Source organism: Sturnira hondurensis, unplaced genomic scaffold, assembly GCF_014824575.4.
Source record: "Sturnira hondurensis isolate 20B ecotype Veracruz unplaced genomic scaffold, ASM1482457v3 Scaffold0001344, whole genome shotgun sequence".
NCBI classification, from domain to species: domain Eukaryota; kingdom Metazoa; phylum Chordata; class Mammalia; order Chiroptera; family Phyllostomidae; genus Sturnira; species Sturnira hondurensis.
In genome coordinates this window covers 13930-40744 of record NW_028073975.1, presented here as the reverse complement: position 1 = coordinate 40744, position 26815 = coordinate 13930, and the positions used below count along the sequence as shown (strand labels likewise).

The 26815-nt window shown below is 55.7% G+C and overlaps 1 protein-coding gene across 1 annotated transcript; it reads left to right on the top strand.

Moving 5' to 3' along the window:
* Window positions 1-843: 843 nt before the first annotated feature.
* Window positions 844-26815, top strand: P2RX3 (purinergic receptor P2X 3). The gene is made up of 12 exons (XM_037027751.1): window positions 844-1490; window positions 8287-8422; window positions 8836-8907; window positions 9140-9203; window positions 9778-9871; window positions 10191-10268; window positions 10767-10908; window positions 11433-11569; window positions 24848-24941; window positions 25199-25264; window positions 25843-25920; window positions 26333-26815. The coding sequence occupies exons 1-12, from the start codon at window positions 1372-1374 to the stop codon at window positions 26444-26446; spliced, it is 1194 nt and encodes a 397-aa protein (XP_036883646.1). The 5' UTR covers window positions 844-1371; the 3' UTR covers window positions 26447-26815.

Genomic DNA, 26815 nt, shown 5'->3' with positions numbered 1-26815 from the left:
GGAAGAGGCTGGCGAATGGTGGTGTCAAGTTCAAGTGCCGGTGTCAGATTCACCTTGGAGCCAGAACTGATTTGAAACCACAGTCAGCATGGCATTGGCAAACCCATGCCCCACCCCCCGTCTAATCCCAGAATGCATCTTGCAGAATCAAAGGAGGCCAGACCTGGAAGACACGTTGGAGTTTGTCTCCTCCAACCTGATTTTGCAGGTGGGAAAACTGAGACCCCAAGAGGAGCTGCCCAGGGTCTCAATGAGGTGGCAGTAAAGCTAGAAGCTAGACCCCAAACCTCCTCACCCAAGTCCAGTTCTCTTTTGCCTGAAGCACAGTGACTCCACATCCGGAATGTTTGACAGTGTGTCCGTGTGACGACCTGGGGACAGAGTATTTATACTCCAGATTTCTCTGACAATCTGACTTACACCAGCTTGCGGACCCGCCCATGGGATGAGAGGCCACTGGCTTTGACCTCCTGGTGGTGGCCTTGGCAGCACCCGCAGGATCTGTTCCGCTGGATTCAGTAAACACGTGGGGAGCTCCAACAGAGTTCTGGGATTTGCGGAAAGTAGTGAACAAGATAGAAATAACACCAGCCTTTCAGGAGCAGTCTTACAAACGATTCGGATAAGTAGACTGACGTTAAGACAAAAATGCAACCAAAACACCAACAACACAAAACAATGTAATAATGCTATGCTGCAGGTAGAGCTTCGGTTGGAAGCTCTGCCAAGTTGAGTTAGAAATACGAACTGTGACTCTTCACCCGCTCCCAGGAGACCAAGAGGGCGGTCTGAGGTTCCTCCCCTCTCCCATTCTGTTGGAGGCAACTTGGGAAGGGCGGGGGTGGCTGCAGAACTGAGTTGCTTTAGAGAGACAAAAGTGAAGGTGGTACTCAGAGCTGACGGGCTATTAGGTGGCTGGGGGGTGGGGCATTGCGAGGGGCTTTTAGGAGTGCATAAAGCAGCTGGTGAGCTGGGTGAAGATGCAGCCTAAGAGAACAGAAATGATAGACGGAGTGCAGATAAAACATGAGTCCCAGAGGGCCCTCGCCAGCTGGATCCCAAGCAATCAGGAGCCTGGGATTGGAGACCCCACCCCTGCCGTGACATCACAGGGGAGTGGGGTGGAGACGAACAAAAAGGGGTCCCCCCGCCCTGGCCCTGGACTCTTGGCAGCCCAGAGTGTCAAGAGCAGGGAGAGCCTGGGCACTGGGCGAGGGTTGCCTGACTTAAAGAAGCAGGCTCCCCATTCCATCAGCCCCTCCAAGCTGCCCCCTCTGGGACTCCTTGATCCCCGCCTCCCTCCCTGAGGGCCCCTTCCCTCCTGAGGCCACCCTTGGGCCCCTCTGAGCAGCCCCTGAGCACTCTCTCGGCATGAACTGCGTGTCGGATTTCTTCACCTATGAGACCACCAAGTCCGTGGTTGTGAAGAGCTGGACCATTGGGATCATCAACCGGGCAGTCCAGCTTCTGATCATCTCCTACTTTGTGGGGTGAGTCTGTGGCCCTTCAGGTCTCAGGAGGGGAGGGCTGCCCCGCATCCTGACTCCCTTCTCCCCTCTGTATTGCTGCCCAGCTTCCTAGGCTTCTCCTCTTTGGGGGAAACAGTCTCTTTGGCGGAATCATGTCCCAAGGACCAGCCTGCGCCACTCCCATGAGCAATCTGGCCCCAAGAGGAGTTCTTTTGCCCAGGGAATCCTCCATAGTTAGAGAGTGGTCTCTAGGCACACACCCTGAGGGCAGTCCTTGCCCCTGCAGTACCCCCCACCAGGACAGGTCCCAGGCGAGCATCTCCCCTCTCCCTTCTCTCATTCCCACCCCAACCAGACAGTAGACAGATCCCCAAACACGCATCTTTCCATTGACCTCAGTCAACTCTTCAGGGTCTCAAAAAGACAAGGGGGACAGATGGGGACAGAAGGCACTGAAACAACAGAGAGGGTGGCAGGTTGATTATAGAGTGGGAAGGGGAGCATCTGGGGAAGGGAGGGAGAGAACCAGAACTGGTTTAGAACAGGGGATCCCCTCCTGCATTGGGGGGTGGGAGAGAATGGGGAGAGGGGGGAAGCCCTTGCTCTGGGAGGGTTGACAAAACAAGGGGATGTTTTCCTTGGGAGGGAGGGAGCAACACAGGTACCAGAAACATTCAAGGGAAGGGCTGTTGAGGAGAAAAGTGGCTTCTTTGAACATAGGGTAGGATCCCACCTCACAAAGCCAGAAACACTCCCTGTTGTCAGAAAGCCTAAACTCCCTACTTCTACCTGACTTTGCACCTCACAGCCCATCCTGGGGGACGTGTAAGAGCCAGCGAGGTCCAAACTCCCCTCTTGGCCCCCAGCTCTTTAAGGCTCCCCCGGCTCACATGCACAGATGCACACACAGGCATACACAGACATGCATACTCATGCACACGGACATATACTCACACAGACACACCCACATACATATGCACACACACACAGAGACCTGCATATTCGCACACAGGGACACACACATGCACAAAGGGCCACCGAATATGCGACAGGCTGGGGAAGAAACACAGGTTCTGTCCTTCTCATGGTTCCTCTCACACACTGGTGGGCACCAGGAAACACGGACCGAGCAGGATTTTCTTTCCTGGTGTGCAGGTCTCTCGTTCGTGCTGTTCTCTGAGACAATGGGTCTGTGTGTGCCCGTGAGTTATGGGCCACTGACTGCACGTCACGGCAGCCGTCATGAGTTAATTCAAGCAAGTCACAGGAGGCATCCTGTGTGTGTGCGGGCTGGAGCTGGGAAGGGGGGCAACTGCTTGCCTGAAGGTCGCAGCAGGGCAAGAAGGTGGGCGTGGAAAGGTGGGCTGACATGGACGATGGGACTGGGGCTCGGCATGCTTGGGAAGGGCCAGCAAACTTTGGTCGTGTGGATGTTGCAGACACGCTGTACATCCAGGGCTGCTTGTGGGGATATTACAGGAGGGCCTCAGGCTTTGGGGTAGGATTGAATGGCCTTGACGTTCCCTTCCAAGTTTGAGGTTTTGTGAGATGTTTGCAAATGCCTCCTGTCTGCATCTCCGGAGCCTGGCTCCAAGTTGGTCTCTAAAAGTTCCCGTTCACGTGCACACGTGATGCTGCTTGTTTCCACATAGCCCCAAGATGGTATGTTGGTCCAGGTGAGTGCCAAAAGCTGCCTCAGCACATCGGCGGCGGCCTGGCCCAGCTCTGCTGGCTCCAGGCAGGAGATGGATGGAGGGTGGGCAGAGACGGCTGGCTCCTGGACCAACCTGCTCAGCACCACACTCCCCTTGTCTGTCCCTCATCACGGTCCCGTCTGATGCCCGGACCCTCGGTGCTGGGGCCTGGCCCGTGGGAGCCACACGAGATGGCGTCTCAGTATCCAGCGCCATCCATCTTCCAGCCTGACAGCTCCCCCTGGAGCAGCTCTTTCCATCTGCATTGGTGCACTCCGCAGCGCAACCCCCCCCCCCATCCCCGTCTCTGTGCGCATAGGCCCATGCACCGTTAGGGCTTCCTGAATCCATTGTTCTTAATTTAGCAAAAAGTGAGGGAGCGGCTCTTCACACCGGGCACTGTGCCCCGGGGGCAGACCGGTGAGCAAGAGCAGACAGGGCCGCCCCTTCGCGGAGCAGGTAGTGCTAGAAGGACACCCGTCAAACCATCCCTGCAAACAGATGTAAGATCTCTCCTGGGGCTCGGGGCCCACCGTGCTGTGGGGTGAGCGTGGAGGCAGGCGTCTGGCCTGGTCAGGAAGGAGGGAGGGTTTCTGCAGATCGGGCCTTTCGGATGAGGTCTAAAGGATGAGTAGGAGCCACCCAGGGAAGGGAGAGAGTTCAAGGCAGAGAAACCCAGCTCTGCAAAGGAAAAGGGCCAGGCCAGTGGGGACAAGAAAAGAAGGTGTCTATGGCTGGAGAAGAGGGGGAAGGGGAGGTGATGTAAGACAGGGGCAGGACCCCAGCTGGACACCACACCAGGGAAGAGGAGTGGACGGGAAGCCACCCATACGTGTGTGTGTGTGTGTGTGCATGCGTGTGGGTGCGCATGCCTGATCAAGAGAGATCGATTGAGAGAGACAGGGAGGCGTGATAAGACCTGAGTTGGGAAATCCGCTTTGGCTGACATGCCAGGAGACTGGAACAGGTAGGGATGCATTCGGGAAAGCATGTTAGCAGGTGGGCAGTCCTATGCAGAGAGAGCACGTTGTGCTCAATAGAATTTGGGAGGACTTTTAATGCTGTGATGTTAACACTTAACTAGTACTTGAGTCTCTTCCACAGTATGCCTCTCGGGTAGACCAGATGCACAGCCTTACCTAGGACGTGCGTTATAGGAGCCATACATTTCTCTCACACCCTCACGGCGGTACAGCACCCCCCACCCACCCACCTCATCTGCCCGTCTGTGGTGGACGCCACTCCCTCACTGGCCTCTCTGTGCACCTGGGCAGACTCGGGAAGAAACACAGGTTCTGTCCTGCCTTCCCAGGTGCACAGAGACCAGGACTTACCTGGTGTTTCTCCCATTGTCTTTCCTGAGCCCAGGTGGTAACACAGTCTCCTCTGTGGGGTGGGGCTTCCTAAGAGCCAGCCTCCTCTCTGGATCTTGTGAGGACCCGAGGAGGAGACAGGAGATCCCTGGGGCCTGAGTCCCCGGGACGCTGGCGGGTGCATGGCCTTGGGTTGCTTTCTTCAAACTAGTGGGGAGGGTGATCTTGGCCCTTTGATGCTATTTCCACTGGAACGACCCGTGGTGGTGGGTAGTGCCTCTGACCCCATCACAGCCCCGCTCTCCCTGTCCTGCCCCCACCCCACCCCACCCCCCGCAAGGTCCAATCCACACATTCACTGTGAGCACAAACTGTTAGAACCAGAGCTGCTCCGGTTTAAAGAAAAAATCTGGAATTCAAACTTGCTGGCACCTCTTCCCCCCCTCTCAGCCCAAAGTAGCACCGAGGCACCTTGTCGGCACAGCAGGTGGCAGTGTGGTGGGAAGACCTGTCGGACCCCCATCTTACAGGTTTACAAAGAGGGGTGGCTTTTGTTCTTGTCTCCCCTCTCCCCGCACCGCAGCCCCATGACGGGGGAGACTGTGGGTCCTGGAGCACCTGGCTGCAAGCCTCACTGTGATACCAACCAGCTCGTAGCAGCGCCTGGACGTCTCTAAGTCTCAGTCGCTGTATCTAGAAAATGGGTTTAGGGACACCTCTCCCAGGGGGCTGTGGTGAGGTGGAGTCTCATGCCGGTGCCTTTCCTGAGTCAGGTGACTCAGTCATAGATGGTAACTACCATCGCTGCATCCGTTCCCCCTCAGACCCCTGCCCAGCTCGCGCCTTCCTGAGAATCCCCTATCCTCCCGGCACTCACAACGCACCGCCCCACGCCCACGCCCTGGCCCCCTCCCTGACTCCCTGGGAGGGGAGGGCGGGCGCTGCCCTGGCCTCCCTCCTGCACACCCCACCTGCCAAGGAGCTGCCATCGCCTTCCGCTCTATAAATAATAGACCAGGAACAGGAGAAAAAATAAGTCAGAACGGCGGAGTCAATGCCAAGAACCGGAGGCGCAGTCCTGCCCCTTCGCCTCAGCTGTGGCCTCTGGAGACAGACTCGGCCCCTCTGTTCTGGACATGAAGCATTCCCTCACACCGAGCTGCCCCGATGACGTCCTCAAGCCCCACAGGGCTACTAGATTCTTCCAACTGTTACTTAACTCAGAGAGAGGATTCTGGTGTGGCCTCTCCTCACCACCAGGCACAGAGGGAGCCCTGAAGAACTGGGGAAAGGGGGGGAGGGGAGAGGTTGGGTCATTGCTCCTCCAAGCCCTCCGGCCTTCCTTCTGAGATGCTCCTAAGCTAGGAGGTGCTTCTCCTGGTGACAGGCAGGGACCAGCTAGCCACAGATCCAGTGCAGGGGCCAGGCCCTGACCTGGGACACAGGTGGAGACCCTGCAGTGGGGAAGCTGTGAGCAACCTGCCTGGGCTGGAACCGTGGTCCCAGCTCGCCAGGTTGGCACACCGCCCTGCGCCTCGGTTTCTTTATTTGCAGCGCAATGATAATAACAAAGCTGTGTCACTGGGCTGTGGTGAAGGTTCAGTGATTTCCTTCACACCAACAGCTCTCGGCGTGCTGTGTTGATTGGATGATAACACTAATCTGAGCAAATGCTTCTCACCAGCAAATGCTCCTGAACTTTAAAGATGGGGGGGGGGTGCCTCAGGAAACCACGCCGTCAGGTCAGTGCTCAGAGCTGTGTCCATCCTGTGGCCAGGCACACTGCGGCTCTGGAGGGTGGGCTGTGGCTGTGACATCCACTCAGGTGAGTGTGGAGTGGTGACAACACCCCTCTCAGCTGGGAGCAGAGCCCGCTGGAGACCTCCCTCCCTCCACAGGGCCCCAGGCCATGAGCAAAGAGTGCTCACTTGGGTAGCTTTCTGCACCAGAGGTGCTCCCTTCTCTTCTGCTGGGACATAAGACAGTGGATGAGATTTCTACGTGAGCCAGGCTTCTTACAAGACCCCCCTCTTCCCCATCAAAAGGGAAAAAGGAGAAGGGAAGAAAAGTGCTAAGGACCTACAGCTCTTGGCTCCTTGGACTTCCACAGAGGCCTGGTGTCTGTAAGAGCATTTTACAAGCCTGTGAATCACTCTTAATAGGGCATAAATCAGGGGGTGGCCTACTGTAATTCTGAAACAATAGAACAGGTGACAGGTTGGGGCCATCTGCCTGCACGGGCTGGGACTCCACCGGTCCTCTCTCACAGGACAGCATGCAGGAGTCAGGCACAAGGGAGGCCCCGGTATGGGGTGACTGAACCCTCTCACCAAAGACTGAACAAGTAGCCACTGGCAAATGTCAGCCTGCATTCAAATGCACATGATGGGCAGGTGCACAGCACCCCAATGTCTGACCCCCAGTGTAGTCCAGGAGCTGCTCCCCGCAGCACCTTGCAACATCTGGGGACCCCACAAGGTCATCCCATCCCACCTGCCCCTGGAAGGCAGGCATCAGGCGTCTTGAGACCTCCCAGGCCCGTGGCACTCGCTGCCGCCCACAGCCCACAAAAGCCCCAGAGCTGGAAGTCCCTACCCACTCCTCGTAAAGTCTGCCCGCCAGCCCATGTGTTGCCCTCCGCGGCGCCCCAGCCTCCAGCTTTGTCTTCTTTGCCCTACACCGTCTCCAGTGCCTTCCACCTGTCTTCATCTGGTGGGGTTCTCCTACCTCATACCACCCTGGTCAGCATGCAGAAAATGGCCCCAACCCAGAGTTCCCAAAAGTGCATGCTCCCGGATTCCATGAGACATCACCGGTGTCTCTACAAAGCTAAGAGTGTGCAGCATTTTCCAAGTATATTTCATGCAGTTTTCTCATCTGCACAATGGGCACAGCGTCAGCATCCGCCTCCAGGTGTGCTGTCTGGGAAAACGAGACTGCATTGCCTGCTGGAAGCATGGTGGTGAGGCCACGTGGCTGGAGCCTGGAGGGCTGTGATGGGCAACTGCTCACGGACAGGTGGGCACCTCACAGAAATGCAGAGGGAAGAGGTGCCTGCAGTCCCTTCTTGCTGCTGGGGAAGGCTGCAAGTGTCTGGGAAGGCAGGTGGGGTTGGAAAGGGAAGGTTTCCTCGGGGCGGGGAGCAGCAGGAAGAAACTAGTACAGGTAAATGTCCACCAGGTGGCAGCACAATCCAAGAAATAAGCTTAGCGGCTCCTCCCTCCCAACCCAACTCCATGTACCTGCCAGGTAAAGTCTCAGCTGCGCCCCTCCCTTCCTCCTCCAACCTTTTCACCCAGTGCTTGCTCAGACGGAGACTCTGCCAGGTGCCCAATTGCCAAGCATCGTCACTGACTTGTTTAGTGAACATCAACTATATACCGCCGTGAGCAAGGTCTGGGGTGCAGAGTCAGGCTTCGGGTCCTCTGCCCCTTCTTTCTCTGGATTCCCGCCCGGGAGGTGGCCTCAGCAGCAGCGGTCAGCACCCTCAAAGGGCTAACACTGGCTCCTGAAGAATCAAAATATCTCACTTTGTTGTGTCAAGCACAAATACTCATACAATGCATAAACTGGTGTGAATAGTATTAAAATGTCATGAGGGGAGACAAATAGGCGGGGAAGGCCTAAAAATGTTTCTTAAGCAAGAAATGGCGGGGGCGGGGGGGGGGAGATGGAGACAAAAGTCCCAGCCAAATCGGGACTCTCTGTGAAGTCCCACACGCACTGCACGGTCCTCCCCACAGGAACGCGACCCCTCCCAGCCTCTGTCTGAGGGGCCTACACCCTTCTCTCTCGTGCTCCCCTGCCCAGGTGGGTTTTCTTGCACGAGAAGGCGTACCAGGTGCGGGACACAGCCATTGAGTCCTCCGTGGTAACCAAGGTGAAGGGCTTTGGACGCTACGCCAACAGAGTCATGGATGTGCCTGATTATGTGACCCCACCCCAGGTACGGCCCCCCTACGCCAAGTCGCTGTGCAGATGCCCAGACCCTGGGCAGGTTGGGGGAGTGGGTGCCAATGGGATTCCCACACCAAATTCTGTGGCCTCAGTGATCCAGAGCTCCCCGTCCCTGGTCGCTGGCGGGTAGGGGGGTGGCCCACCCTCCGAGTGCTGCAGGAGGCATCCTTTCTCCTTCTGCCACAACTTGTCCTGTGATCAAGGACTTGGAGGGAGCGGGATGGGCCAGGGGGGGTAGTTGGAAGGGCCTGGTTTGGCCCTCCGTCTGCCCTTGATTGGCCTGTGACCTTGGCTAAATCTCTCAACCACAGCCTCAGTCTCCTCATTTGTAGAGTGGGGGTAGAGCAGTCCTCCCCCCACAAACGGGCACTGTCACTTTTTTCTCTCCATTCATCTCTCAAGGGCACCTCTGTCTTTGTCATCATCACCAAGATGATTGTTACTGAAAACCAGATGCAAGGATTCTGCCCAGAGGTGAGGGGAGGGGGGAGGGAGGGGGGGAGGGAGGCTGGATGAAGCAGGTCAACGTGGAGGAAAACGTGGTGGCAGGGAGGGCATGGGTGTGAGCAGAGGTTCAAGGTGCCACCCTGGAGCCGTGCCCTGGGACCGACCTCCACCGTCCAGAGTCCACCGGCTGTGGGGAGGCAGTGGGTGCCAAGGGTTCACCCAGGACCCTTCGCCCACCTGTGGACCTGTCTCCCCGCAGAGCGAGGACAAGTACCGCTGTGAGTCAGACAGCCAGTGCGGGCCTGAGCACTTCCCGGGTGGGGGTGAGTGGAGCCCCTTCCCCACCCTCTTACGACCCCAAAGTGGGATTGAGACCCCCATAGGAGTTCCCAGTGCAGGGGTGGGGTGACAGACAGACGTGCTTTTTGGTGTCAAGTGACGTCCAAGAAGTATTGTGGGAGAGAGCTTGGTTCCAAACGGTTTCCTGGAGGCAGTGACGGTTGAGATGGGCCCTGAAAGGTGGGTAGGATTTGGCAGGACAGGGGGGCTTTAAAGGGGACATTCTACAGAAGGGGAGCAGCGTCTAGAAAGAGCATGCTGTGCCTGGGGGACGCGGGTACCCAGGGAGAGGAAGACTGTCACCTCGTTTGGCTTGGCCTGGGACTGGGGGGGTGGGGGCGGAGAGAGCTGCAGGGATCGTGTGGTGACAGCGGGCCTCCCTCGCCTGGCCTGTCCTCTACTTGCAAGATCCCTCTGTGTGTGTGTGTGTGTGTGTGTGTGTGTGTGTGTGTGTGTTTGGGGCATGTCTTATGAGGAGGGGTGGGGTGGGATGGGGGGAGGACTCAGCAAAGGGCCAGACAGGCACACAGCACTGTGTCCACACTCCCCCTCCCCCAGGGATCCTCACTGGCCGCTGCGTGAATTACAGCTCTGAGGTCCGGACCTGTGAGATCCAAGGCTGGTGCCCCACCGAGGTGGACACGGTGGAAATGTGAGGGCCTGACCAGCCGGGAATAGAGACCCCGACCCCGACCCCGTTCTCCCTCACCACTGTGTGGGGCTCCACATCTCTGAGCTGTGGGGGGTTGGTGGGCACCCTCCCCACCCCACAGTGTCCACCTGGGGCAGGAGTGCCCTCAGGAGAGCACCTTCCCCAGCTCATCTCACCGCCACCCTCCTGTCCCTCTGACCCTCAGACCCTGAGAGGCCATGGCCACATGCCTATGCTCATTGGGACCACCAGGAAGGGTGGGCCCCCGAGGTGAAAGCTCCTTTGTCCCTTTTCCTCTCCCTTCTGTTCTTACCCACAGGCCTGTCATGATGGAAGCCGAGAATTTCACTATTTTCATCAAGAACAGCATCCGGTTCCCCTTGTTCAACTTTGAGAAGTGAGTTCTCCTCCCCAAAGCCAAGAGGCCGTGCACCCCACCGGTGCTGCCCACTCGTGTTCAGGGGACAGGAGATGCCCATTCACAGCGGTCTCCCCACCTCCTCCCCACCTTCGCTGCGTCTCCCCAGGGCTCCTGTTCCCAATCTCCCAGCCAGCCCTGACCACCAAGTGTTAGGTGGACCCCGGGGCCAGTTTCTCCACCAGGCCCCACCCCCAAGAGCCCCAGCCTGAGGGCTGGGGGACATTCAACATGAACGAACACTCATGCCGCAGAGATGGGCGGGAGGGTGGCAGGAGTTACAAGAATGATGCAGGGACAGAGGTGAGGGCCATGGTGGGCGTCCAAGAGCTCCGGTCTCAGACTCCCTGCCCCCACCCCAAATGTGGGGGCCCTCGACTCAGGAAAGCTAGAGAAAACCTTGTGGGGGTCTACCTCCACCTTAACCTCCGGCCCCGCCTCTCTCCTTTCTTCCTCCCTCTGCCCCCTGCCCCCCAGGGGAAACCTGCTTCCCAATTTGACTGCGGCCGACATGAAGACCTGCCACTTCCACCCTGACAAAGCCCCCTACTGCCCCATCTTGCGTGTGGGGGATGTGGTCAAGTTTGCGGGGCAGGATTTTGCCCAACTGGCCAGAACGGTGAGGACCTAGACACTCTTCCAGGAGCTTGCGGGCAGGGACCCTTTAGGGGGCCGTGGGGAACCAGCGCCCGGAGACAGCTCACCTGGTGGGGGCAGCCCAGGCCGGCCACTGGCTTGGCTCCTGAACCCTTCCCTCCAGCGCGCTGGTCCTGAGTGGTCTCTCTTTCCTCGCCCTTTCCCCAAGCCCCATCCCCGTTCCCGTCTTCACACTTCACCGGCAGATAGAGAGGCCTTGGCGCTGTGGATCTGTGGCCACTTTCTCCCGTGTGGCAGGGAGGGGACTGAAGATACCGTAAGGGGGCTCAGAGACTAAAGGGCTCTCGCCCTGAGCTGCAGTACTTCTGTACTAAGCAACATCTGAGACAAGTCACTTTTCTCTCTCCCTCCCTGCGTCCTCTACCAAGAAGATGTAAGGAAATCACGCGTCTCCTTGTCACACCCCCGCCCCCGGCATCCCACCCCCGGACAAGGACAGGGATGTGGAGGGCTGAGGGCACACTCAAACCTGGCCCCTTTCTCCAGGGCGGAGTTCTGGGCATTAAGATCGGCTGGGAGTGCGACTTGGACAAGGCCTGGGACCAGTGCATCCCCAGATACTCCTTCACCCGACTGGACAGCGTCTCCCAGAAGAGCAGCGTCTCCCCAGGCTACAACTTCAGGTAATCCTGGGGCATGGGGGAGGGAGGCAAGGGCCGTTCTAAAGAACTGCTCCTGAAGCAACGGTGTGAACTGGGCAGAAAAGGTCCCACACTCCCCCATCAGGTTTCTGCTCAAAATTAGGAAGGACTTTCCAAGGACAGCCTCTGGGAGGATTGGCCGTCCCGTGAGAGGAGGGCTCCGCCGCAGGGAGGGACTCTGCCAAGGATTCACGCTCCCCAAGGCAGTGGGGCCAGACGGCCACGCTGGCCTGAGATGCTGGGCCCTGGGACTCCGGGCCCCTTGTTCGCTCTGTCTCTAAGGCTGTGCTGTGCCCAAGTCCCTCCCGGGCAGCCCCATTCCTCCTCCTGTGCCTGCAGCTCCTAAGGGTTCTCATGCCAAAAAGCAAGGGCCATGGCCGGTATCATTTTGCAAGGTGGAAACACATTTCTGGGCAGAGCTGGGACATTTCACTGGAGTCACAATTACAGTGGTCACCAGTTCTTCGGTGCCTTTCCAAACTGTTGTGGAACTCACACCGGTCTTTAATAGCGTCTAGTTGATATTCCCAATGGCCTTGAGACACAAGGGAGCCCCCCTCCCCCTCCCCCTCCCCCTTTGAAGAAAAGGAGAGAGAAGAACACGGGTGGAGCTATTGGGAGCCACCTGAAAGCCCCTGAGCAAATCCTTGACCTTCTCGCCTCCTAACTTCCCCATCCATGGAAGGGCGGTGGTGTCATTATCTTGAGGGTTCTATCAGCCGACGTCTGAAAAGCTTTAGCTCTCTGTTCTGTTTTTCCCCTAATTTTGGAAGATCCTGATGTTTCTGGCAGAACCCTGAGGACACCATGTTATGTACTAAATAGGCTAATTGGCTAAATAGACAGTGATCAGAAAAAAAACTCATATAAGAATGTATTTCAGTTATATGTTTAAAGAATTGTTCGTTAAACTTGCTTTGTTGTAGTGGTATTGTCCAACAAAACAACATACATAAGCAAAAAAATTATTTTGCCTTTCTTTTAAACTTTCTTTGCAACTTGAAAAAGTAATTATCCACCCCATTAAGCTTTATGTTTAATAGTTTAAAATATGCATGTATAATCTCTGGAAAAAAGATTTCTTTAAAAAATTGAAAGTGTTCTCATAATCAACTCCAAACTTTAAAAAATCATAGGAAACAACACATATTTTAAAGTAGTTTAAAAATACTGTTTGGCTCCCTGGCAGAAATTGGTATATTTATTCAGTTGGGTACATCACACTGAAATCAATACAAAGGATTTTGTAGGGTGGCTTAAAATAGTAACATATTAATAAAATTCTCAGGATCTAAAAGGCAAGTTTTCATCTTCATAACTTCTCTCTGGCCATTGGGAATTCTTCAACCCTCCAAATCACTTACTTGGCAGGAAAGCTTATGAAACTGTAACTATTAGGAAGACCCCGACTAGCGGTGTCATGCAGCTTCAGAATAATGCCTTTCATTTAAAGAATTGGTTTGGAGTTCTTCATCTCCAATTCAGAGTGCTGCGGAGCACGCATGCGCACCTGGCCTGCGCGCCGCCGCACGCGAGGCGTACCTGATCCTGGGTATGCTTGTGTTCAGGGAGACAGATCCGAGGGGTTCTGAGGGTCCTGTGAGCACACTTCCCCGGGGGGCCTTAGGGAAACCATCTGAGAGTGGTGGGCCCCACCTAACTGACCCCTCACCAAAGACCTCCAGGCAGAAACAGGAGGGGGAAAAGCTGCCCCATTTGATCCTTGTGGTTTCGAAGACTTCGGAAAGCAGAGGGCTGGCTCCCTGCACTCCCTCCCTGGATGCCTGGCCTCCCACCTGCATGCTGCCTTCAAGCAACAGCACACAGGCACTCAGGGTTAAGCTAAGGGCCTGTGTGAGCCACCTTTCTGAATCCTGGGGTGAGAGGAAAAGGGCCACGGCCAAGGTCAGCGTGGACCGCAGGGCAGAGCTGGCGATGGCTGCAACGCACGCTGCTCCTGAGTGTCGCACTCGCTCCCTGTTAGAAGGCACAACCCTGGGCACCCCATGTGCAGGTGTCTTCAGTGCTTGGGGTCGTTGTTCTCCACACGCAGCCCCCCACCCTGTGAGGGAGGTGCTACCAACCCCCCACTTCACCCGGGAGAAAACTGAGGCTCGCAGACTGAAATAAGTTTTGCAAGGTCACAGAGCCAGTGAGCATGGGAGGATGGACACTCCAAGGAAAATGGACAGGATGCAGACATGTTTTCTTGGCTGGTCTCTACCCCAACCAGGAAGGCTGGGGACATGGCACTTGTTCATCCTCAGGCAAACGTGTCTGTCTGTGCGCTTGAGACTTTGGTCTCCAACAGAGAACCTGAGGTCCAGGGAGGCTAACCAGCTAGCAGCTGTTGGGGGCCTGGTACAGAACCTTCATCTCCCCAAAAAACCTGCTGGCCTCTCCATCACAGGCCAGGATTTCCCAGGGTCCCGCTGTTGGCTGCCTCTTGCTCTAGAGGGAGTGGAATCATTCAGCCCAGATCCAGCCCTGCTTTAATATGCAAACTCAGACATCCAGAGGCAGCTGGAGATTTGCGTTTCCATCACTAATTACTTCTGCAGCCCCTTTCCACCGCACCCCCCACACCATTTTTCCAGGCTCTTTGCCTGCAGAATCAGAGATTTAGAGAATCTATAGTTGTTGGAAATCCCTTGGAGACACCCAGGCGGGGGTGGTCATTATTCCACAAATGAGGACGTAGAAACTTCAAAGGGGCAGCGGCGGGCATCCCAGAGCAGCCGTAGAGGTCATTTGCTCCCAACCCCCACATCCATCTCCCTGCAACGCAGCGCTGGACACGGGGCCCCTCCCTAGGGTGGCCTGTCACCTGGTGGCCTCCAATGATTATAAAGATGACCTTGTACGGAGTCCAAATGTGTCTCCCTTCAACACCCACCCACAGTACCTGGCGCTGTCCATCTGAACTAGTCTTTGTGTGACCCAGAGGTTTCCATCTGTCCCCACCTACCTAAAATTTGGTGGAATGATCTTATTTGACCTCCAAGTCCATGCTGCATGGTTAAAGACTCCAGGGGCCGCTTTGACTCATTTTTTTCTTCTTCAAATGTGGTATTTTTATTCCACATTTTTATTCCAAGTACCTTGAGAGCATGCAGTTGCTGCATTTGTCTGCATGAGTAATAATGGACACAGTGCAGCCTTCCTAAAAATAAGAACTGGCACGAGTCGCCAGGCCAGTGGTGCACAGGTGAAGGCAGACAGGGTTCCTGCCTCTCGGGGGACCCTCAGTTCGCCAGAGCAGGCTTTTAACCAGAGCACTGCGTTCCCCCCTGCCGGGAGCAGACCCTGTTGTGAGTGTGGAGTGTGAGTTTGTGAGTGAGGGTGTATGTCTGTGAGAGACTGTGAATGTCCACTGTGGGAGCCGGAGGGCAGGTGGCAGTTACTGGAACCCAGAGGCAGGGATAGGACAGGTGGGCCCCATCAGCAGCCAGAAGCCAGGCTCCAGCCGTGACCACCCAGGGCAGGGTGAGGAAGGAAGTGGGGAGCACTGGTGTCCAGGAACAGCCCTAACAACTTTCATCCGTGAAATCACAGACTCCCATTAACTTCTGGAAGTCTCTAACTCTGCTACCCACTCCTGCAACAACCCCCCACCCCCGACGAAAGCATGCACCACTGATTGCCCAAGAAAAATGCATGTATTCATAGCCAGGAGCAATGCTGCAGGCAATTTCTTTTTAAAAGGAAACTTTATTTCTACAAACAAGATATAAATACCTCCTCAGAGTAATAACTCCAAGAAAAATGGACACTCCCTTCATTCCTGTCTGCTCCCTTGCAGGAAATTAACATCCCGGACAGTGTGGTCAGTTTCCTTCTCTGCATTTATATTCATGTGTCATAAAATTTCCAGACTTTGAAGACCTTTTAAAGCCTAGCCCTGGATCTCAGATTAAGAGCCCCTAGAGCCCTTTCACACCTATTTTGGTAAGATTGACAGCTCACTGCTGAGCCCGCCCTCAGCCCCCAGTAGACAGAGAAAGATTCTGAGACTTGCCCAAAACTGCACAGCCTGATTGAGAGGAACATATATATATATATGCAGCTCTAGGAGAGAAACCCAGTAGTAACTACTGGAATGATGGAGAGAGAAGCAAAATGGTGTGCTTAGCAATGTCTGATTCCTGTTACTCCTGAGAGCGCCCAAGACAGCTCTGCTCCTAAAAGGCAATGCGGTTTTGGATTTCCTCCCTCGGTGTCTGGGACAGAAAACACTGTTCAGCTGCTAAATGTTCCTCGTGCTGTAGGTGTTTGTGGTGAGCGCTCTGCGCTGCACATGCACCCGCAGCAGCTTTCCCAGAGCTCTGAGACTTGGCAGCCGAGCCAGCCGCTTCCACGCGGAAACATGCAGATCAGCGAGATCTCAGGCCAATTGACAGAGAAGGATTCAAAGTGCGCCTTTGACTTCAATCACCCCTTCCGCAACCTGGGTTTCTCTCCATCCAGGAGCCATAGGATAGTGCGAGAAGCAGCCGTCTCCATCCTCACCGCAGAGGCACTCACAGGCCCGCTTTCATGGGGCCCGTTTGCTTGAATTCTGCATGGTGGGAGAGGCGATGAGAGGACCCTGGATTTATTTATACAGCCCCCTTATCATTTGCGTGGCCACTGCATCCTCCCAACCACCATGTGCCGGGTGGGAAATATCAACCAACGCTCCCTGAGCACTTACCAGCAAGCCAGGGACTCAGCAAGTGCTCTTTGTGGGCTACCTGTCTCGTCCAGTGATGTTACGGCTGAAAGTGGAAGCTCAGAGGCTTCCTGTTTGTGCCCACGGCCACGCAGCAAATGCGCCGGAGCTGCCACCCACACCCCGGCCGCTGCTCACAACCACAGTGTCCTGACAGGACAGTGTGTTCCCCCCATCGTACAGATGAGAAGGCTGAGGCCAAAAAGCTGACCTCCGGGAGCGGACACCTAGTAACCTGGCTTTCAGGCACAGCTTCTAACTCTGCTTCCACCTGTCTTTCTCTGCCTCATCAAAGGTACATTAGTCATAATACTTTTTTTTTTTTAAAAGCTTGGGAGCAAACCATTTCTGAAATGTCTGTCTTTGAGGGTGACTAGGTTCCTAGAATATCACTAATAAATACGGCTTGGGGCCCTTCTCTGACAGGAGGAGTCCCAGCCTGTTCAGGGATGCTGCCCGCGCCCCATGCAGTGAGACTGCCAGACGATATTTTCCTATCAGTACAAAAGCAACGGCAGAAGTGTATTTCGGCCGGCAGGACGCTTTCCCACCAGGCGGAAAGCCTTGCTGAGAACGCCACCTCCTTCCCTTGGAAGCCCAGATTCCAGGCACAAGTTTTCCCTGGCGAGTCCAACCTGAGGCCCTCGCGCGCGTTGCTGTTTTCCCTGCTGCTGTAACAGTTGCGAGTCTCTGCTTTAGGAAAGGATTTCCACCGCTCTATGGGATCGCTTCTCAACAGATGTCTGAGCGCTTCCAAGGGATTTGCGGATCGTGATAAAAACCCTTCTCCATTCAGCAAACATTTAGGGCTGCCACCTGCTGCAAATGTCAGCTCCGCGTAGGGAAGCGTTTGCAATGGTGGGAGCTACCCAAAGCTGAAATTGGGCCACTCCTAGAGGTAGTGAGTCCCCTGTCACTGGAGGAAATCAGGCAGTGGTGGGAAACCTCTTGTGGCTAACGTGAGGAGGGCTGTCAGGATCTCTTCCAGTACAGAGGTGAACAAGACCAGTTCCTGTGACCCAAGATGTTTTAAACTACTGCAAATGATAAACCTAAGCCCAAATAACATGTGTATACCAAAAAATATATACTTTGTGCTGGGGCAAACCAGGAGTAACTCAGGTGACGCAGACATAAAGCAGAGAGGGCCGGGCCTGTGGGTCAGGGGCCCCGTGGGCTGCGCTGCGGTTCAGGCCTTGACACAAGTGCTCAGTGGGATTTTGAGCAGGTCCCACCCCTCCCACGGGCCTCACTTTCCTCCTCGGTAAAACGGGCTGCTTCAGGGTGATAATCTCCGAGACCTCTGCAGACTCTAAAAGTCTGACTCAATGCAAGAAGTTTCCTAGGGAAGGGCTCCGGAAAGGCAGGCTGCTAGGCGGGAACTGGCATTTACAGACAAGACCACCACACTGGGAGCGGCTTCCACGCTGCCCTGTGGAGGCGCCTCTGACGAATGATTTATTGTGCTAATTGACGCTTGCACTTACTCACGCTTTATCTATCGCTGCCCTGGCAGCACGCACGCACCCCCACCCCCTCACTCACCCACACTCGAACGTGTCTCTGCACGTCAGGCCTGAGATTCGTTCTATTAGGTCCTGTGTTGGGGGGCGGGGTTGTCGGGTGACGGACAGGCGTCCCAGTGAGGGGCCTGGTGGGAAGCACTCCCAGCTGGAGGGAGTGAAGAAAGGCGCAGGCTGGGAAGCTGAGTCACCAGGGCCTAACCACGTGGGACACTCTCACCACCCCTCGCCCCACAGCCACAGGCACCACGGGGAGGCAGGGGGCAGTGGGCAGAAGGAACACCCGGCCACGCCTGTGCTGCTCTGCTCCCCAACCTGTTCCTCCCGTTGACCAGCCCCCCAGAGACGGGGGCGGGGGGCGCCCAGCCTGCAGCACAGTGGAGAGTAGCCAGCATATGGGAATCACCCCCTCCTTCAAATGTCTGGGCTCAGGTGGCCCTTCCAACCCTGGTAGCCCCATCACCCCCAGGGTCCTCCCTCTCCCACCCTTCCCCTGCCAGGGCGGGGGTGGTGGGGAGGGAGTGGGCCTGCAGGGGTCTGCTGTCCTCTCTGGTGGTTCTGGCATGATTGCAGTCGCACCTGCTTCACAAGTTCCCTGCCCCCTGAGGCCACGAGGACGCTCCTTTTTGGCTCCTCTGCTGGGGAGCAGCAGGGGGGAGGTAGAGGCTGGGGATTCAGGGGACACAATTCAGATCCCGGCTGTTCCTCCAGCCTGTCGAGTCTGGCGGTGCTGCCTGAGGACTGCTGGACAATAGACCCGATGCGCTGTGCCCGGCCCGTGCTCAGCCTGCTCAGCCAGCCGCCTGCCGAGTCCACTCAGCGGTTACGGCCATCGCCTCCCTTCGAGTCTGGGGAAACCGAGAGGCAGAGAGGTGGAGTAATTTGCCCCAGGTGATATAAAGGAAGTTGAGGGGCAGAACCAGGACTGAAGCCCAGAACTGGCTCATTTCAAAGTCCTAAGCCACCAGCTCCCCCACGGAGTTGCTGGGGGCCCAAGTGAAACAGCGGGTGTGGAAGCCTCTCCCACCTTCCACCTTCCACTGTGGTGCTCAGCAGGAGTAAGGGCTCCACGTACCACTGTCCCTGCTCTTCCCGCCTTCGCCTCCCGGAAGCTGGGTCCCCATGTGGGAACCAATAGCACCCACTTTCCCACGCGGCCAGCTGCCAGATCCAGATGTTTTCTGTTTGGGAGAGACACAGCTGTTGTTACCCCTGTAGGCTAGCTCCACCTGAAGAACAGGGTGCATTTGGAGAAGCCAGAGTCAGGGGGAGGAAACCTGGAGGCCAACACTGCTAAACTCAATCTGGGAGAGTCAGGGGTCTCTGAAAACTCAGGTATTCCTCCGTCAAGCAGTCACTGTGCAGGGCCCTCGAGCAAAAAGAGACAGGGGAAGCTGGCTTGCAGTCAGAAGCCCAGATTACCAACAGTGGTCTGCTGTGGCAGGGGACTTTAGGGGTCACTCGGGCCCTAGCAGCGACAGAAACCGTAGTACAGAGGGACTCCACAGCCCCAGCACTAGGAAATGGGTGCCCTGGAGAAAAAGAAGACCAAATCTGGGTTTGTAGTGTTCGCCGATTCCTGTGGTGTAAATGCTCCAGCGTGGACCGTCGCAGGCGGGAAATCAGTGCATGTGGGACTGCGGGGAGACGCAGGGGAGCAGGCTCTGCCTGTCGGGCCAGGGCCGAGCGGACGCTGCCACTTTGGTACCTGTCTGTCCTCCCAGGACCAGGGCGCTCCCTCTCCTTCCTCAGAAATGCCGACCCTTCCCTGACGGCTTGGGCCCCCTCAGCCAGGAAAGCCGCCCCCGCTGCTGGCTTCCTTCCTTTCAACTCTCCACCCTCCAAGCTGCGGCTTCAGCGTTACTTCAGAGGAAGGTTTCCTTGGCCCACCAGCCCAGGCCAAATGTCTTCCTTGGCTGTGCTCTTAGAATAGTGTGCCTCTCCCTCCCAGCCCTGAAGTCCAAGTGTAGCTACTTATGGAATGGCGTGATTAACATTTCTCTCCCTCCCGTGAAAGCAGAGCTTGCTGGAGTATGAGCGGGTGCCTAGCCCAGTGCCTGGCTGACAGTAGCTGCGCTCTAAATATTTGCTAAATCTTGCAAGAACGAGAAGTCCCTGAGCAGGGCCCAGACGGATGAACAGGAGTTTGCAAGGTGGAAGGTGGGAGAGGGGAACAGCCTGGGCAAAGGCCACCCGGAGTCTAGGTCTGGGAAGTGTGTGCAGTTACAGGAAAGCAGCCTGCGTGGCTGGAGCGTGAGGGGGGCAGGGCAGTGAGGGCATTCTGCAAACCAGGCCAGGAGAGGGGTCGGGCCAGAGTGAGAGGGGCCTCATAGTGCAAGGCAGGGTGTGGAAGGCCAATGCCATTGTTATCAGCCCCATTTCCCAACTGAGAAAACCAAAGCTGGAGAGGTTGTAACCGGAGCATTTGGGAGCAATCCAGCCAGGCAGGTGTAGCTCAGCCTTTCCCCTCTTCGATGAGGAGGTTGGGGGGTTTTCTCCTGACACGTGGTGGCTCTCCCACTCCTCCTGGTCTTCTCCCGGGTAATGACTGCAGCTGGCAAGACCCACCCTGCAAGTGCTAGAGACCAGGAAGAAGTGAACGGAGACCCACAGAAATCAGGCAACAGAAAGAACCGTCTGGCTAAGAGTCTGGGCTGTGGCACGGCACTGCCTGAGGTCAACTCCCAGCTTTGCTCACTCGCCTGCTGGTTTTGTGACCTTAGACACGTCACTTAACCTCCCTGATGCCCATGACTCGTCTGCAAATAGGGGAACTGAGCCCCCTGAGGCGGCTGTGAGTGTTGAGTGAGTCTCCACGCAGGAAGCACTCAGCACAGCGCTGGGCACATGAGAAGCACTCAGCATAAGTTGTCTGTTGTCACTGCTAATACTCCCCCGTTCAGGGGGGCAGCGGGTGTGACGGGCAAGGAAAATGTAGGCATCCTTAGCTCACTTTATCCTGATCTTACGACAAGAAAGAGAGGAGACATGCTTTAAGCACTTACTATATCTTGCTCCAGTGACTATGTCTGGACATTCTCTCATCCGGTCCTCCTCATGCTCACCTCTCAGTTGAGGTGAAAAGCTCAGAGAGGTTGAGTGACTTGCATGGGGTCAGAAGCTAGTTAAAGACAGATCAGGACCACACTTAGATCTTCTAGAACTTTCTCAGAGAGTTTATTCCTAGGAGTGTAGCATCACTGGAACTGGAAGTCTCTCTCTCTCTCTCTGTCTCTCATCTTGAATGCCTCTCCAATTTTAATTCATTCTTTCGCTCAGGCTTCCTGGCTATAAAATTATAGGAGCTTGTAACAGCCAATACTGCTAACTGCTGTAACAAACAACCCCCATCTCAGTGGCTGACACAAAGGTTGGTTCCTTGTTCCTGGCACAGCGAGGTCAGGGGGGTGGGGGGGGCGCTGCACGCAGCCTTCGGGGGTCTAGGCTCCTGCCGCCTGTTGACTTGGTCGCCCCTTTGGCCCCGAGCTCTCCCCTGGCTCTCGAGCAGCTGGCCACAAGGGAGGATGAGGAAGGTTCACTGCTCTGACACCCCTCAGCCCAAAGGGTCTGGGAAACACGGTCCAGCTGAGTTCCCAGAGGGAAGATAACCCAGACCTGATGGTCACATTCTGTGACCCCCTCCGACCACCCTGTAATGCCGAAGTCAGGACTTCTGGGTCCCCTCCCTCCCCCTGCCCACCCCCACTGCTCAGGGTTCCTTCTCCCTCCCATCAGACTGAGAGCCAGGCCCTGCCAAGCCTCCTCCAAGGGTGGGTGGTGGGTGAGATAATGATCTTATCATGCTTATTGCCTCTTGGAAGGCAGGTACTGGAGAACAACCAAGTCTGCTCTGGTTTTTCTCCCTGTTCCCTTCACATTCCTTCTCGAGATAAATTTAGCCAACCCTCACTCTGAAAGGCAGCGCCCAGGATGCCGCCTTTCTGTCCTCCTGGTCAACGTCAGGGCATTTCTCACAGCTGCAGCCCATGGCCAGGCATGCAGGCCTCGGGAGTACAGTCCAGCCTCTGCCCCGACACTCGCCCTCCCACCCTGCCCAGTGCCCGTGGGCAGCCGCTGCCACATCTAGACCAGAGAGACTCTTCCCTCCAGGCCTGGATTCTGCAGTGGTGGGAGGCAGAGCACAGAATGCAAAGGACTTTGAAGTCTGGCACCAGGCTTCCTGTGTCCTCAGTGGCCACCGAGCACTCAGAGCCAGGATGGTTCAGGGTTAAGAGCAGGGACTTGGGAGCCATCGGTGTGGATCAGAATCCCAGCTCGGGCCAGTTACTTCCCACCTGTCTCCTCACCAATGAAACCTCCCCAGGTCACCAGTGTCTGCTCCCTGGGGCTCACGGAGCTGCTTATGCAAACACAATAAGAGATTTGCATATTTTTGGTGCTCTGTCCAAGGTGGCGTGGAGACCGAGGTCATTCACACTTAGCCTCAGGCGAACCCTAAAGCCCCAGTGAGGGTTTCCTGGAGCCTCTGCCCGTTCCAGATTCTGCTTTTGCAAATTCCTTTAAAACTTCCGTGGAGAATCATGTTCTTGGACCTTCTTGTCTTTCTAGAAATGCCTTCCTTTCTGGGGTCCAACCTCCTCTCCTGCTGGTGCAACTTAAATTTAGGCCATTTTGCCTTGGCCCCTGACGCTCTTGGCTGCTGTGCCCGGGCCATAACTGATCACATTCAGGAAGACAGTTTTCAGCCCCTCTCCTCCAAGCCTTTGCTTCTTAGCATTAGGTAGCTGCTAAGTCGAAGAGCCGGGCTTTGCACCCAAGCATGCTGAAAAGCCTGTGGAGAGGGGAGCGCCTGCGTGGAGCCCAGCCCTGGGATCCCCAGACAAGTAGAGCTGAGGAAGCGTGAACTGGCCCAGGCTTCCACGCACATCAGAATTATTGAAGGGGATGCTTTCTTTATTTTATTTTATTTTATTTTATTTTTAAAATATATTTTATTGATTATACCATTACAGTTGTTCTATTCCCCCCTTCATTCCCCTCCACCCGCACACTCCCTCCCCCACCATTCTCCCTCCCTTAGTTTATAACCACGTGTCTCAAGTTCTTTGGATTCTATATTTCCCCCACTATTCTCGACCTCCCCCCTATCTATTTTCTACCTACTGGTTATGCTATTTTCTGTACCTTCTCCCCCCTTCTCCTCCTCCCACCCCCCTGTTGCTAACCCTCCATGTGTTCTTCATTTCTATGGTTCCACTCCTGATCCAACTGTCCTCTTGGTTTGCTTTTGTTTTAGGTGTGGTTGTTAGTAACTGTGAGTTTGCTGTCCTTTCAATGTTCATATTTTATCTTCTTTTTCTTATATAAGTCCCTTTAACATTTCATATAATAAGGGCTTGGTGATGATGAACTCTTTGAACTTGATCTTATCTGAGAAGCACTTTATCTGCCCTTCCATTCTAAATGAAAGCTTTGCTGGATAGAGCAGTCTTGGATGTAGGTCTTTGGATTTCATGACTTGGAATACTTCTTTCCAGCCCCTTCTTGCCTGGAAGGTCTCTTTTGAGAAATCCGCTGACAGTCCGATGGAAAATCCTTTGTAGCTAACTGCCTCCTTAACTCTTACTGCTTTTAGGATTCTCTCCTTCATTTTCATCTTGGCTAATGTAATTATGATGTGCCTTGGTGTGTTCCTTCCTGGGTCCAACTTCTTTGGGACTCTCTGAGCTTCCTGGATTTCCTGGAAATCTATTTCCTTTGCCAGACTGGGGAAGTTCTCCTTTATTATTTGTTTAAATAAGTTTTCCACTCGTGGCTGTTCCTCTTCTCTTTCTGGTACCCCTATAATTCGGATGTTGGAACGTTTAAAGATGTCCTGAAGGTTCCTAAGCCTCTCTTCATTTTTTTCAATTTTTGTTTCTTCCTTCTTTTCTGTTTGGTTGTTTCTTTCTTCCTTCTGGTCCACTCCCTTGATTTGAGTCCCAGTTTCCTTTCCATCACTATTGGTATCCTGGGCATTTCTCTTCATTTCAATAGTTTAGCCATCATATGTTGCTCTAATTTGTGACTAAAATCGACCAGTTCTGTGAGCATTCTGATCACCAGTGTCTTGAATTGTGCATCTGAGAGGTTCACTATTTCCTGGTCACTTAGAGTTATCAGCTCTGGGGCTTTGAGTTCTTCTTGAGTCATATTTTGGACTGTTCATGCCTGTTACGTATGAGGAGCAGAGCCCTAGGTGTTCACCAGGACCGGGGCACTCAGTCGCTGGGTTGTGATGCTGTATGTGGGGACAGGCCCCCTCTGCTTCCTCCCACCGGCTCCGCGGACCATGTGGTTTGTCCCACTGCCCTCGAATATGTGACCTCGGTCAGCCCACCGCTGGGTTCGCCCACTGGGGCCTGCGCGGTGCTGGGGCCTGCACGGTCCGTCTCACTGCTCACTCCTTTGCTGGTTTATTTGCCCACTAATGTGTGACCGCAGCCAGCCCGCCGCCCAGAGCCCTCACTGGGTCAGGCTGACGCAGAGCTGCCTGGGTGCCTGGGTTGGGGGATCTTTCTTGCCCATCCCCGCTCTGCTGCTGGCTCCGCCCCTCTTACTGGTCCATTGAATGGTTCATTGTTGTCAGACTTCCGTATAGTTCAATTTTCTGTTCTTTGGCTGCGTCTTTGTTCTCCAAACCTTGTTGTAGTCAAACTTGGTTGTGGGAGAAGGCACAGTATTTCCACCTACGCCTCCATCTTGGCAGAAGTCCTAAAGGAAATGGTTTCAAAGGCTGAGTCCTGGGCCCCACTCAAAGGGATGCTGTTCCATGGGATCAAGGTGGGGCCCAGGAATCTGCCTTTTAACAAGCCCCCAAGATGATGCCTGTGCGGGGGGCCAGCTGACCACACAGGGAGGACCATGGCAGGTGTCCCACCAAGCCATCTGTGGAGGTTGTGGGGTACGTGATGGTTGCAGGCTCCAGAAGACCCTGCGATGCAGAGGACCCTGTGTGGGACCTCCTAGCTCCCACGGTGCAGGCAGGAGCGCACCGTGGGACCCAGCTTTGCCTCTGACCTCCAGGTTTGCCAAGTACTACAAGCTGGAGAACGGCAGCGAGTACCGCACTCTCCTGAAGGCTTTTGGCATCCGCTTCGACGTGCTGGTATACGGGAACGTGAGTCCTTGCGCCAGGCAGGGGGTGGAAGGGAGGAAACCCAAACCCAACTTTGGGCCCACAGGAGGCTCCTCCGGGGGACAGGGTCCAGCCACCCACTGGATCTGAGACCATCAGCTGGTCACAGCTCTAGTCTCCGCACCATGAGGGGGTGGGGCTTGCTGCTCCCCGTTCTCTCTGGCTGGGAGTCCAAGCTCAGCCTCTGGCCTCACCCCTGCCCTGCTGCTGGACTCTCACCTTGGTCTTTGTACATACAGGCTGGCAAGTTCAACATCATCCCCACCATCATCAGCTCCGTGGCAGCCTTCACTTCTGTGGGAGTGGTGAGTTCAGCCCCTCCAGACTGTGCCAGGCAGCCAGTCAGGGTGGGGCCCCAGCTGGCAGGAATGGGTGGGGAAGGGGCCCAGGTAAGCCAGGGTGGTGACCCAGATAAGCACTGCTTCAGCCTAGAATGAAAAGCCTAGCCTCTTGCCAGGTCCTCAGTCCCCTCCGCCACCTCACTGCCAGGTCAGCCCTTGCGAGAACATGAGCTCTCTGGTCACGGTCACGGAGAGCTCACTGCCTTCGCAGCAGCCTTCCCTCTGCAGGAGGCTTCACCTGCTACAAGGTTCCTGATCCTCCCCATGGTGGGGGGGGGATGTGAGGAGCTCCCGGGGATTTCTACCCCCTCAGGCACTCGGCTTCTTCCCCCAAGTACCCTCCCTGCATTTCCCTCTGGGGCCACCCCAGGCACCAAGGAGGTAGGTCACGAAGACATTCCACAAAGCCCCTGGACATTTTTCTAAGAGGAAACCTCAGTCTCTGGAGGACTGTCCCCACCCCCAACCTGCTGTGGGCCCCAGGCCAGTCCTGCAGCTGTCAGGGCAGCTCAGGGCCTGCCCTGCCTCTCCTCCTTCTCCAGGGGACTGTCCTCTGTGACATCATCTTGCTCAACTTCCTCAAGGGGGCGGACCAGTACAAAGCCAAGAAGTTTGAGGAGGTGAGTGGGGGCCCACAAGAGGCAGTGGGACAAGGCAGGACGGGCGCTGGACCCCAGGGCGGTCAGTGGCTCACCTTGCAGGGGCTTCTGAATCATTGGGTCTCAGTGCCCACTGGGGTCCAGACAAGAGGGAGTTTGGCCCAGAGTGGGCTCTGTAAGGACCGTGGGGGTCTGTGGGTCATTGCTGTCACCGTCCCCATCCATGCATCCTCACTCCTTTTCTGGGCAGGACAAATCCTGCTATGGCGTGGCTCTGGTTTCTGTTTGCCCTTGAGGTGTAGGGATGGCGTCTTGGGGTCACACAGATTTGTGTCGCTCTCCTAAAGGGCAGGCTTCGAGCCCTATGCTGAGTCTGCCCAGGGGAGTCCCCGCCCATAGTCAGAGCAGAACCATGCCAGCCTTCCCTCTGCAGGTGAACGAGACAACGCTGAAGGTCACTGCCTCGGCCAACCCAGTGTACCCCAGTGATCAGGCCACGGAGGAGAAGCAGTCCACAGACTCGGGGGCCTACTCCATCGGCCACTAGGGCCTCAGCCCAGACCCCCCCAACAGGAGACCCCCCAGGCAAGGGGGGATGGGAGAGAGGGGTCTCATTTCTACAGCTCACCTCAGGAGGCCACATCCCAGATGGTATCTGGACCTCCCAGTGGCCCTGCTGAGACCTCAATCTCACGTTCACCCCTTGCCTCACCCCTCCCTGCTTCCCAGGACCCCCCTGGGCAGCAGCACCTGAGTCTTCCCCCTTCTGAAGAGTAGACATAATAATAGTAATACCAAGTGGCCACAAGGGCCTACGAAGTGCCAGGCACTTCACACACATTATCTCATTTAATCCTTAGAATACTCCTATGAGGTAGATATTAGGCTCCCTGTTTTGAACATAAACTGAAACTCA

What these genes read in the sequence shown, in the direction of transcription:
- P2RX3 (XM_037027751.1), top strand. Translation starts at nt 1,372, where the DNA reads ATGAACTGCGTGTCGGATTTCTTCACCTATGAGACCACCAAGTCCGTG. An exon ending in GAGGTGGACACGGTGGAAAT is followed by an intron (nt 9,872 to 10,190) that starts GTGAGGGCCTGA and finishes TCTTACCCACAG; the next exon opens with GCCTGTCATGATGGAAGCCG. An exon ending in CCTTCACTTCTGTGGGAGTG is followed by an intron (nt 25,265 to 25,842) that starts GTGAGTTCAGCC and finishes CTCCTTCTCCAG; the next exon opens with GGGACTGTCCTCTGTGACAT.